Source organism: Pseudochaenichthys georgianus, chromosome 7 (assembly GCF_902827115.2).
Source record: "Pseudochaenichthys georgianus chromosome 7, fPseGeo1.2, whole genome shotgun sequence".
Lineage (NCBI taxonomy): Eukaryota > Metazoa > Chordata > Actinopteri > Perciformes > Channichthyidae > Pseudochaenichthys > Pseudochaenichthys georgianus.
This window is the reverse complement of record NC_047509.1, coordinates 44877195-44890206: the sequence shown is the minus strand read 5'-3', so window position 1 is coordinate 44890206 and position 13012 is coordinate 44877195. Positions and strand designations below refer to the sequence as shown.

The window sequence follows — 13012 nt, the reverse complement described above, 5'->3', positions numbered from 1 at the left end:
TGTCTCCATTCTTCCAGGGCAAGTTTCACTGCCAACAGTTCTCGATTTCCAATGTCATAATTTCTTTCTGCTGGGGACAGCTTCCGAGAGAAGAAGGCACACGGGTGAATCTTCTGATCCTCGGCCGACCGTTGAGAAAGAACTGCCCCAACTCCAGTGTCGGGTGCATCTACCTCTACAACAAACTGCCGAGTAGGATCTGGAAAAATCAAAATAGGAGCAGAGGTGAAGCGTGATTTTAACTCACCAAAAGCCCCTTCTGCCACAGGGGACCACCGGAAGGGAATGTTCTGAGAGGTGAGAGGGGCTTCCACCAAGCTGTAGTTTCTAATGAACCTCCGGTAGAAGTTGGCAAAACCCAGAAAGCGTTGGAGCTCCTTGCGTGTTGAAGGGCGTGGCCAGTCAGTCACCGCGTTGGTCTTATCAGGGTCCATCTTGATGTTTCCGGTGGAGACCACAAATCCCAGGAAAGGGACTTCTGTGGTGTGGAACACACACTTCTCGGCCTTGACGAACAGGTGGTTCTCCAAGAGCCTTGATGTTTCCGGTGGAGACCACAAATCCCAGGAAAGGGACTTCTGTGGTGTGGAACACACACTTCTCGGCCTTGACAAACAGGGAGTTCTCCAAGAGCCTTCGGACTAGGCGAACATGGACCACATGCTCCAGTTTTGACTTGGAAAAAATCAAAATCTCATCCAGGTATACAAAAACACAGATATTGAGTAGATCCCGCAGAACATCATTCACCAACCCCTGGAAGACTGCAGGTGCATTGGTGAGTCCAAAAGGCATGACTAAATACTCATAATGTCCACTAGGAGTGTTAAATCCCGTCTTCCACTCGTCCCCCTCCCTGATTCTCACCAAATGGTACGCATTACGCAGGTCCAGCTTGGTAAAAATAGTAGCGCCTTGTAACAGTTCAAATGCAGAGGAAACAAGTGGAAGGGGGTACCTGTTCTTGACAGTGATGTTATTGAGTCCTCTGTAGTCAATGCATGGGCGCAGAGTCTTATCCTTCTTACCCACGAAGAAAAACCCTGCACCAGCAGGAGATGATGAAGGCCGGATAAGCCCTGCATCCAAAGTCTCCATTGACTTAGTTTCAGGAGCCGATAAAGAAAAAAGTCGACCTCTAGGGGGAGAAGTACCAGGTAACAGGTCAATAGGACAGTCATTAGCGCGATGAGGCGGGAGTGAGGTGGACCGAACCTTGTTAAAGGCCTCTTTAAGGTCCCAGTAATCCTTGGGAACACCGGAAATGTCTTGACACTCAGAGGTAATCGGCTGACTGGAATCAATTGAGGAAATAGATCTTAAGCAGACAGCATGACAATGAGAACTCCACTCTCTAATGGCGCATTTCCACTGCAACGGGGTAGCCCCGTTTAAGCGTCCCTAAGCGTCCTCGCTCAGGCATCGGGCTGCCTCGCTGGCCGTCCGAGGCCGTGGCGCATTTCCATTACAGTTTAGGACCTGGGGTAGCAACGCAGTGTAGGCGGGACGATCGGCTTTTTGGGCGGAGCGACGCTGGGTAAAACTGCAGTGGCGTCATTTTCAATGCGACACAATTCACAAAACACACACAACAATGGAGGATGTGGAAGCGATCGTTTTCTTGTTTATTGTGAAATCCATGGTGCTGACATGCTGTGCTCTGCATAACGTCTGCGAGAGTCATGGAGAGGACTATGATGATGGGTGGAATGCACCAGCAGCAGAGCCTGGGGTAGCAGTGTCTCAAGGTGTCTTTGATGCGCTACCTGAATACCTACATATGCATTGTATTGAACATAAATACATCTTTTTTTTTTCATATACATGTGTTTGTCAAATTTTTTAAACAAATGTTATCTGAATTGAATATTTAGTAAATCTTTGAATTTCAAGCACCAGTAAGTACTGCCCCATAATAAGAACATTTGAGGAAATGTCAGATCATGAAAAGAAAATCTTTCTAATAAATTAAGCGAATATCAAAGCTAACTATAAACATAAATACTAAAGTGTAAAACACAGCAAAACTATATTCATAAATGCAAGTGTAAAATAGTGTGGACAATTGTAAACATGGATGGAGACTAAAGTATCCACAACATAAAATAATATATTAAATATAACCTCAATCTTTCTTCTAGACATGTTAAAAGCTTGCTTGAATGGGTTATAGGTTTATTTTGTTCTCTCGTCTTTGAAATATATAAGGAATGTGTTGTTTGAGTCTAGTAGAACGAGGGTATTACAATTCAGCAATTTCTACATGTATTATGTATTTATCATGTATTCTTAATACCATTACAAAATAAACATGTAATAATGTTTTAGAGGAGGACCTCAAGCTAGCAAACTCAATTTCTTGCTTTAAATCTCTTAAAAGTAAGGGGCTTTTTCCTAACTGATGGTGTTTGTTATTGCTTTATAAATTCATGTATGTTTATGATTTTTTTCTGTTGGGTGCCATTCATTATCAACAAGAGATAAGATAAGTCAAAGAAGTACTTTATTGATGGCAGTATAAAAATACAAATGTTGTATCAAAAAGGCATGCCATTAAACAATACAAATAAAAAATGTAAAACTGTATTGCAGCCAGCATAAATATACATGGAATTGTAAATATAAAATGAACATTTTAAAGAAAATAAATAAACAAGGAAGTACAAATGTTGCATTTAAAAATTAACTAGATAAAAAAATATATAATATGTACAATAACTATTAAGGTTTTTTGAAGTATCAGGGAGGAGACGGGCCACGTCGGCTGCCCAGTCATGGTGCCGTTCCTGCTGGGCCCGATCCTCTCCTCCTCGTTTCCTCTTGCCTGGGTGACAATAAGATAATAATTAGCAATAAGGAAAACACACAGGACAGGTACAGGTCACACAAGGATATAAGAATAACATGTATAAACAGAACAACAGTAAGGTGAACTAAAGAAAGTTCTGGCCCTAGATGTTTACAATGATTGTGAAAGTGAATTACATTATGTCCAGCCTGTTGATAATGAATATAAATGTATGTATATGATAGGATGTCACACACAACTGTACTAGCTGCTTACTAGCTAAGACTTTACTTGTAACAGAGCATTTCCACACAGTGATATAGCTTATTTTAATTACTGACGATGGATGATCCAAGGTTTAAAAAAACAAAACACAATTCCAGTCATTTTGCCATTTCTATTTCTTACCTAGAACCACACGCTGCGGTGTCGTGATGGCACTCGGTGTTGGTGGTTGAGTCAGTGTCGATTCTTCAGCTGGGGTCCGTTCTGGATTCGATGACGATGTGGACGGAACACTGCCATCACCCGTTGTTAGGGAATGTTCCTCCTCACGAGTCCCAATGTAATCATCTAGAACAGCAAAATGACTTGTTAATTCCACAAACTACTGCAGCACAATACTAAATAGCAACAACAACTATAGAAAAGAAAAACTGAACGTAAACAATGGCACATATGGTGTTAGCAAACAATAGCTCTAGCTAAGGCTATCTGCCTAGGCTATCTGCCTTAGCTAGCTATGTAGCTCTTCGTGGCTCCATAAAAGCACGGGTTGTCGAACATTAATGTAAGGATAAAAGAGACTTCTTTGTTAGAAGTGAGCGTACCTTGCAGGGACTCCAGTAAAGCCGTTGCCGTTTTCCCTACATCGCAGGAAAGTCCTCGAAAATCCGCGTTCGGACATCTGTGCAGAGACATCCTGGAACACTTTCACAAGCGCTAGGCCTATAGGCTATAAATATAATGTATTATTATTATTATTATTATTATTATTAGGCCTATGTGTTGGACATGTGTGGTTGGACTGTGTCTCACAGGCAGGTTGCAGTGTAACATCAGAGGACACTGGGCCAATTGTACATTCTCAAACTGCACCACTTAGAACTAACTAAACAATGCAGAGATTATTTTTATATAATTGTGTTCAATAACCATAAGAAATTAAACAGTATGAAGTGATTTGTAAATAGGAATACAGATTTGACTTAATGTTTTCATAAATATATTTTTCTCCCAGTTTGACTTATTTCAGGGTTCATACACTTTTTCACCAATGATTTTCAATGACTTTTCCATGACTTCTCAATGACCTTTACCTCATTTTCCATGACCAAAAAAAATTATTTTAACATGGAACAGGAAAATAAGGTCTGCATATGAAACATGTAGTGCCTATCTAAAACAAATCAAATAGTAGGTTTACTAGCTTCTACACGCTAAAGCAACTGTAGTCAGGGATGCAAACTCATCAGGTATGAAAAAGGTGACAAGGATCCGAGCCCCCCGATCCCACGGAATATCGGCTTTAAAATGAGGAATAACAGAGGATTTTAGCAGTTAGAGCAACTAAAGCAGCAGTGTCAATAATAACAGAAACGCTAAAGAGTCACATCTAATAGAAATATAAAAAAGCATTTATTTTAATTGTAGCAGTCAGTTTATCATTTTGGCTGTTGAGCATTTTGAAAATGTATTTTCATGCCTCCACTACATGTATTTAATACCTTTAGTTACTTCACAGATGTGGATGAATGATGTGAAATAAAATCAAGTGTGGTGGCGAAGTCGATAGGGACTTGGCTTGGCAACTGGAAGGTCACCAGTTCAAGTCCCGGCCATGTGCTACTGAGGTGTCCCTGAGCAAGGCACCGTTCCCCACACTGCTCCCCGGGCGCTGTTCAAAATGGCAGCCCACTGCTCCTAACACTAGGATGGGTCAAATGCAGAGAAACAATTTCCCCACGGGGATTAATAAAGTATATCCAATCCAAACCAATCCAAGTGTTAAATCAGACTTTAGTTCCACCTGGAGTGAATCCACCAGCTACCCTGCAGTCTACAAAGTCATTCAAACTCGCTGCACCTTTACCAGCTTTGAGAACACTTTCATGATCAATCATTATAAAACATATCATATATATTATTCTGAAATGGACCAATCTGCACAATGACTACTTTTACCGTCGCTACTTTAACTATATTTTGATGATAATACTTTTCTACTTTTACTTGAGGAACATTTTGAATGCAGGACTTTTACTGTGAGTATTCCTACACTCTGGTACTTCTACTTTTACTCAAGTACAAGATCTGAGTACTTCTACTTTTACTCAAGTACAAGATCTAAGTACTTCTACTAAAGTACAATATCTGAGTAATTCTACTTTTACTCTAGTACAATATCTATACTTATACCACCTGTTTATAGCCTATTAAAAAAATATTAGAAAACGAAGGCTAAAGCTAGATAGATAGATAGTGACAATGTATGATAGCTAGCTAGCTAGCTCAACGAACACACCGTAGATAATGTAGCTGACCCTCATCCTGGAGCAGCAGAGTTCAGCCGGCCCGACAGGCAGAGTCGGCTCTAGAACAAATCGAATGGGGGGGGCAATCATTTACCAAGGGGGGGCACACACTGCCGTCATCAACCAATACACAAACACCAACGCAACTTCAAAAAACAGGCTGTAAAGTCTATTGTCTTTCACACACATTGCAGGGGTGTAGTGCTATTGTATAGCGCACCTATGACTTGTGCATACATGCACGGTTGAGGCAGGACCACCCAAAACAGAAACATATGGACAAAAAGTGTGCAAATGTATTTAGTATCCTATCCATGTGAACATGTTTTAGGTGGGGGTGGACCTAACCTCCTCTAGGAGGGTCCGGGGGCATGCTCCCCCGGGAAGATTATTTTTAAAATATTGAAGTTAAATTAATCTGGTGCACTTTGAGAGCAAAATGAAGAGATCTATGGATAGCCTACATCTCTCAGCATCCATATGAAACAGAACTGTAAACAGATGTACTTTTTCTTTACTAATCACTCCCCTTTTAAACTCTATTCTTGTGTTACTGTCCTATAGTATTTCATACCCGTTTTTCCTTTATTCTCTTATTTTTTAATAACTATAAGGATCATATAAAGGTATTCCTCGCAAATACTTATTTACATAAATGGTGACCAAACAGTTTGAGACCCACTAAGATAACCTACACTAAAGTTAACTATCTAAACACTGAGAAAGTCCTTACCTCACTGAGCTGACGTTATAAGATCCTCTCAGTCTGACAGGAGAGCTTGGTGTAGAAACAGCTCTTTATATCCGTTAGCATAGCTAGCTAACCAGATGCTAACAACAACATTCCACGTTACCACTCGCGCACTCACAAAATGCGCTCATGCCACACACACACACAGAGCCGAGCTTGAATGAAACACAGAGACCCAGAAGTAGGCTACTTGTACTGTACTGTATATCATATTATTTTCGATGGCTTTACTGTATAATCAGTGTAACAGATGAACAGATCACCACTAGGCTTTCATCTAAACACACAGCCACGTAATGATAACAAAACAAAGGTCGGGGGTCATTGGTCAAGCAACACACCAATCAGAGAGCAGCAGTGAGCACACCTCAGGCTGTGTTTTATATTTGTATTCTTTATTTCTGATGTATTTCACACAAAAACGGAAACGTTAGTGGAAACGTTTTCACTTAGGCTATATGATTTAAAAAAAAAAAAAAACGGAAAAGTGGCAAGGCTTGCCCACCCTACATTGGGGGGGCACAGTGACTCATTTGGGGGGGCATGGCCCGCGAATGACCCCCCATGACGCCGACTCTGCTGACAGGCAGGAAGACTCGAGCACACAGCTCACGCTTCATATATTAAAAAATAACACCATGCGCGTCATGATGGCGCATGGGACGGGTGGCGCAGTGGTCTGTGCATCTGATCATCAGATCAAGGGGGGTGCTGGGGAACTCCAGTTCGAAACCCGCTCCTGCCGCCACTGCGTCAGGCCGTTGTGTCCTTGGGCAAGACACTTCACCCGGATTTGCTCCTGTGGGTATTGTCCACAGTACATGTATAATATCAATGTGTACTTGTAAAAGTGCCTCGAGGCGTGAAGATGGACGGTGTGGCGCAGTGCGCTGTGCAATGATCATCAGATCAAGGGGTGTAACCCGCTGCTGCTGCGTCTGTAAAGCCATTGTGTCCTTGGGCAAGACACTTCACCTGAACTTGCTCCTGTGGGTATTGTCCACAGTGACCATTGCATGTCTAAAACATATGTGTAATGTGTATCTGTGAAGCGCTTTGAGCACTGGAAAAAGCGCTATAATAAATGTAAGGAATTATTAATTATGGCACATAACAGCTCGCGACAGCAGATTATTTCGGCGATTAGATAAAATGTAAATTAAATTTGACGCAACTTTAGTTACATTTCCATGACTTTTCCAAAACTTTGGGAAAAATATTGTTTTCCATAACTTTTCCAGGGCCTGGAATTTGCATTTTGAATTTCCATGACTTTTCCAGGTTTTCAATGACCGTACGAACCCTGTTATTTACCCTCTCAAAGAACTGGAATCGAGAACCGAAAATAACCAGAATCGAAAAGCAGAACCGGAATCATTAAAATTGAAACGATACCCAACCCTATTTGTGATGCAGTAAAATCTTACCGCTCACTTACGTGAGCGGTGTCGTAAAAACTGTGGGAAAATGTACAATACGATGGCGAAGAAGAAGATTCCAGTGGCCCCAATTTTTGTCCATTCTGGACAAGCGAAAGATGTATTCGGACAAGTAAATTGCCAAACTCACTTGTCCATGGACAAGTACTCTCTAAAAACGAGGATTATGCCTTCATAACCATGGAAACCCCAAAATGACAGGCTGAAGTGGTGCATGGATAAGGTGAAAAGAGAGACAGGATGTGTGCAGGGATTGGAGGACGTCGATCCAATCACCTCTCCGGAAGCGAGGGCGGGACAGCCAATGACATCCATGGAACCTCACAGCTCATTTACATACGCACAAACAGAGTTAATAGCACCGGGGAGCCAACGGCCGTAACAAATATAAACTAATGGTTTTATTTAAATGTAGTAGCTAAGCTATATATTCTAATTTTGGGAACCAGGACTCTGTATTTGAAATGTTATTTAAAATTCTTAAATAAAATGAAAACTTATCACATTACTTCTATACACATATAGTTATAACCTATTCAACATAGTATCAAAACAATCAATAATCAATCAGTTATTGGCTCTCACTTGTGAAGAGGAAAAGATGCACAAGTTCTTGTCCTACCACCGTTGTGGGTAGTGTAATAGTTCTCTTCCTTTAGATAGGTCGATGGGTAGCACGCCAGACTGAAATTCGCCACAGTACACCAGCAGAGATGAGGGCAGCCTTCCAGTCAAAGAATCCAGAAAATCTCCTTCACATCACACAAAAAAGACCCGACCAAGGGTATCATATAAGAAGCAATGCTCTTGGGGAAAAGTAGCAAAGTCGGTCAATCTACATCAAAAGGTGTCCAAATAACTACACTCAAAATCCACAGTGCTAATGCTACTGAGTCATCGTCCCAAAAGGATAATCCAGCGCATCTCACTTCCTGGTAGACGGGCAGACACGGCGCGGGTCTGAACTTTGATTGGCTTAGCCTTGCTTTACAACCACTTTAGATGGACAGGGGATTTATCTAATCACACTCATTTAAATGTTTTCATGAATAATTGTCTAAATCATGTTGTCCTAAATTGCATATTGTGTATCTATATTGTTTCTATTTTAGTTTCAAATAATTGATATTGTTTATCATGTTACTCAGTGTTATTTCTCAGTGTCTTAGTAACCGGGGGTTACACAAGTGAGTCCTCAAGATCTGTGATGCTTTGATTCGGCTGATTCCAGCAGCTAACTTGTACTTTCATACATTTCCTCTGCTTCTAGCATTTATGACTGTGCTGAATACATTACCTTTCATTTACCATTTCATCTGCTTTCATCTCTTCAACTGACATTTCATATACATTGGGTGCGAAGGAATCTATGCCTCATGTTACAAGCTCACTGAGTTTCACAGAGATGTATTCACTGCCTTCAGCAAGTCTGGCAACAGCTAAATTAGTCTTCTTCAACCAATAGTAAACCGATGCAGCTGTGAGTTGTTTGTTGGTTGGTTGAACAAATGTATTACAGGGATGCCTAAATAACTACATACCGAAAGTGATTTCAAAATGAATTACTGTATTTGTCAGATCATCTGTAAGAGGACAAGCAAACCACTCATAACACTCTTGTTTTCTAAAAAGAGTGTGAATGCATCAGGGCTAGGCTAAGCTGAAATTGGAACTGCTCCTTTACCACTTGATATTAAAAGATTCAGGCATAGATCCAGCAGCTCCAGTGCCCACAGAGGGCTGCTGTTTCCCTCCATTTCTGATCCAACTGAGTCAGCATGTCAATGAGAAACAGGAGAATCTAAACTCTTATGGCTTCCTTTGATACTGCACCATGCACAACCCGGCTCAGGTTAAATGATCTCAACTCACATGATTATTCAAATCATTCAAATTTGCCGTTTCATTGCTAATTAGCTTTGCGTTTGGTGTAAATGCACTACTTCTCTACAGCTGACATTTCACACACATTCATCCATTACTCTTCAACTGAGAATACCGTCAGGCATTACCATTCTTCTTCTTTATGGTTGGCTTGAATATTTTAGACCAAGTCTCTCACCATGACTTTGCGGAGCTGGAACTTGCGTGTCTGGATGTCCTGCATCAGCATCTCAAAGGGTGTGAGGCTGAACTCGGTGGGCAGCAGGTTGAAGGGCTGCTCCTGAACCTTCTTCAGCTTCACCCCCTGCCTGAGGTCCTTCATCAGCTGCACCCACAGACGCCCCTGGAAACCAAACCACACACACATTAACATGTGTAAAAAAGACAATATAGCCTTCTTTAATCAAACACACAGCTGTATTGTCCTCCCTGTCTCTCACCCAGTCTCTGTGTTTCAGTGCATCTAGCTCCGCTGCAGACCTGTCCACAGATTCCTCTGATGTGATCTTCTTCAGCATCTGTGCAACAAATAGAAAAATAGTGCATTACTGCATGAAATGGTTTCTTTTTTATTATAGTATTGCGATATCACCAGGGGGCACCAAAGTGGTAGTTTATAATAACTTGCCATTGGTTTACAACTGTATAAACCTTTATGTGTTTAGTAATAACCCAAACTATTTCTTAGACTGAGAACATTGCTTAAATAAGTCCCAGAGGGAGACATTGAGGAGTCAGATATGCAGACAAAAAACAAAAGTAAGTAAGTGTAAATGTAACGCCCCTATTTAAATCCTAGCAAACAGGATGTAAACAATGCAGAATTTAAAATTGTCAAAGTAAAATCAAATGTTTTTATAATTATTATTATGACTGTCGAGGTGTCATCTTCAGGCTTTCATTATCTTCTTATTCACAGTTAAATGCAAGAAGTTACTCAACTGATGAAAAACTACTTTTTCAATGATTTTACCTAGAAATGGCAGGTTTGATATGGGCCTGTAATTGTTCATTACTGAAGCATCTAGATTATTCTTTTTGAAGAGCGGTTAAATGACTGCAGTTTTCAGGGCCTGTGGAAAAATACCTGAGTGAAGAGATTTGTTTACTATATGAAGTAGTTCTGAGGCCATGCAGGGCAAAACATCTTTGAAAAATCCTATTGGAATAATATCAAGGCAGCAGGAGGAGGATTTCAGAAGTTGAATAATGTCCTCTAGGTCTTTATCATTAATCTGATGGAATTGTGTCATGATGTCTGAATTGATGTTAAGTGGACACAGAGACAACACATGTTCTGTTCCTGATGCAGAGGCACTGACTGCTTGTCTGATGTTCTGAATGTTGTCAGTGAAGGAGGCAAAATCATTGCACGCCCTGGTGGATAGAAATTCAGAGGCTACTGACACTGGGGGGTTAGTTAGTCTGTCGACGGTAGCAAACAAGGCACGTGCGTTGTTTTTGTTTTTGGTAATGATGTCAGAGAAGAAAGACTGTCGTGCGTTTTTCAATTCCAAATTATAAAGGCCAAGTCTCTCTTTATAGATTTCAAAGTGAACCTGGAGATTTGTTTTTCGCCACCTACGTTCAGCTTTTCGACACTCTCTTTTTTCTGTTTTCACGGTCATGGCCTTTCTCCATGGAGATATTTTCTTGCCAGTCACTTCCTTTACCTTAGTTGGAGCAATGGCATCTATAACATTTTACATTTTTGAATTAAAATGATCTACTAGCTCATTTACTGAGATGTTAGCAGGGGCAAGTGTGGAAGAACAATTCTGAGTAAACATGTCCCTAGTACTTTCAGTTAAATATCGCTTTGTGGTTACCTCTTTTTGAACATTTGTGTGAACAGAAATAGAGCTCTCAAAGGAATGATCAGAGAGTTTAACATCAGTCACCACAACCTTAGAGATATTCAGACCCTTTGAGATCATTATGTATAATGTGTAAGAGCGCTAGCCAATAGAAGTGCCAGTGTTACATCGTGATGTCATTATGTTATCAGGCAGGCAGCGGGGAGTGTGTGGGAGAGAAACTCCCTCTGGAGGGAACACAGGGATTTTAGCCTTTGCAGACCATTTACATGAACAACAAACTTTTAATTTCTGCTACAGTCAAGTTAGGACAATTTAGGGGACACATTTTTAAGTAGAGGTGATCAAGGGTTACCTAAAATTGCCATGACAGCCTAACGCACCTGCTTGGCATCTCTGATCTTGATGAGGAAGGTCTGCAGCTCGAGGGTCTCCACAAACAGAGCCCTGCACACAGCCTGGTAGTGGTCCGCAGCCAGGCCAGGGTCAGCCAGCCGGGACACACACAGCGCCATCACCTGGCGGATGGTACACACCGGCCTGGTCCCTCCCTGCTGCTCCTCCTCTTCCTCCTCTTCCTCCTCCTGGCCGCTGTAGCCCTCATCTGTGGTGCCGTTCCTGGCTGTGCTGAGCCCCTCTCCGCCCTGGTGCTCCCCCGCCATGCGTTCGATGAGGTGCTCCAGCTGGGGGCTGAGCTCCCGCTCCTCGCTGTCATCCAGCCCCCAGTCCAGAGCTCGGTAGATGGCCACGCCCAGCGACTGCACCAGCTAGAGGTGTGGGGGTGGAGACACAACAAGGGAGTCAATATTGTCCTTGGCCATTTTCCATTCAGAACCAAGATGGTCAAAATCCTCCCAAACATCCAAATAGATGCAACTAATCCATCAGACCAAACCTTAACATACACTTCACATAAAATACTTCTGATTGAAGTCAGCCACTGGTGGAATGTAACCAAGCACAGGTCTTAGGTACTGGTTCAGGATTCCCATTTCATGTTACATTTGACTTTTGCTGTGCTATCAGAATCAGAATTGTATATATAAGTTTAAATGAGAACTTTAAATACTTTACAGATTTAGTTTTTAATACAAAATGCAAATCAACTAATGAACTGTTTTGTATGTTCAGTCAGGAAAACTAAGCTCTTCTAATTTATCATGTTTACTTCCATCCCTCCTCTCATTCAGGCTCTTATCAGTTGGTCACATCATCCAAAGACACACCTACCATGTTAGTCCATCATATCGCTGCTGTCTGTTTTTAAATAAGATTAGATAAGACTTTTCATAAGGTTCCTTCCTGCTGTACATGTATGAATGCAAATCTTCATCTTTTCAGACAATAACTTTTAATTGTTGTACTTTAAGTATATTTTTAGGCTCATACTTTTAGTAAATTAAGTACAATTTTGAATGCAGGATTATTTAAACTGTGGTATTGCTACTTAAAGGGGACCTATCATGCAAAATGCACTTTGTGATGTCTTTTATACATAAAGATGTGTCCCCGGTGTGTCTGGGAACTCACGCAAGGCGAGGCAAGGCAAGGCAAGGCTATTTATATAGCACTTTTCAACGCAAGGCAATTCAAAGTGCTTTACAAAAAATGAAAGACATTAAGCATTACAAAAGAAAAGCTAATAAAATAAACATTAAAATAAAAAATACATGGATAAAAGTTACAGTGCAGTTTAAGATGTGAATAGTTCAATTAAAAGCAGCGACAAAAAGAAAAGTCTTCAGCCTGGATTTAAAAGTAGTCAGAGTTGCAGCGGACCTGCAGGTTTCTGGGAGTTT

The 13012-nt window shown here is 41.1% G+C and overlaps 1 protein-coding gene across 2 annotated transcripts in view; it reads right to left on the bottom strand.

Annotated features, from left to right (window-relative positions):
* The window catches only part of spire2 (spire-type actin nucleation factor 2), a 123228-nt gene that overhangs the window by 59065 nt on the left and 51151 nt on the right, over window positions 1-13012 (bottom strand). For both annotated transcript variants that reach the window (XM_071203864.1, XM_034087998.2), the window contains 3 exons: window positions 11597-11980; window positions 9837-9914; window positions 9575-9739 (listed from right to left, as the gene is read on the bottom strand). In XM_071203864.1, coding sequence (XP_071059965.1) covers window positions 9575-9739; window positions 9837-9914; window positions 11597-11980 — 627 coding nt within the window. The remainder of the gene's footprint in view (window positions 1-9574; window positions 9740-9836; window positions 9915-11596; window positions 11981-13012) is intronic.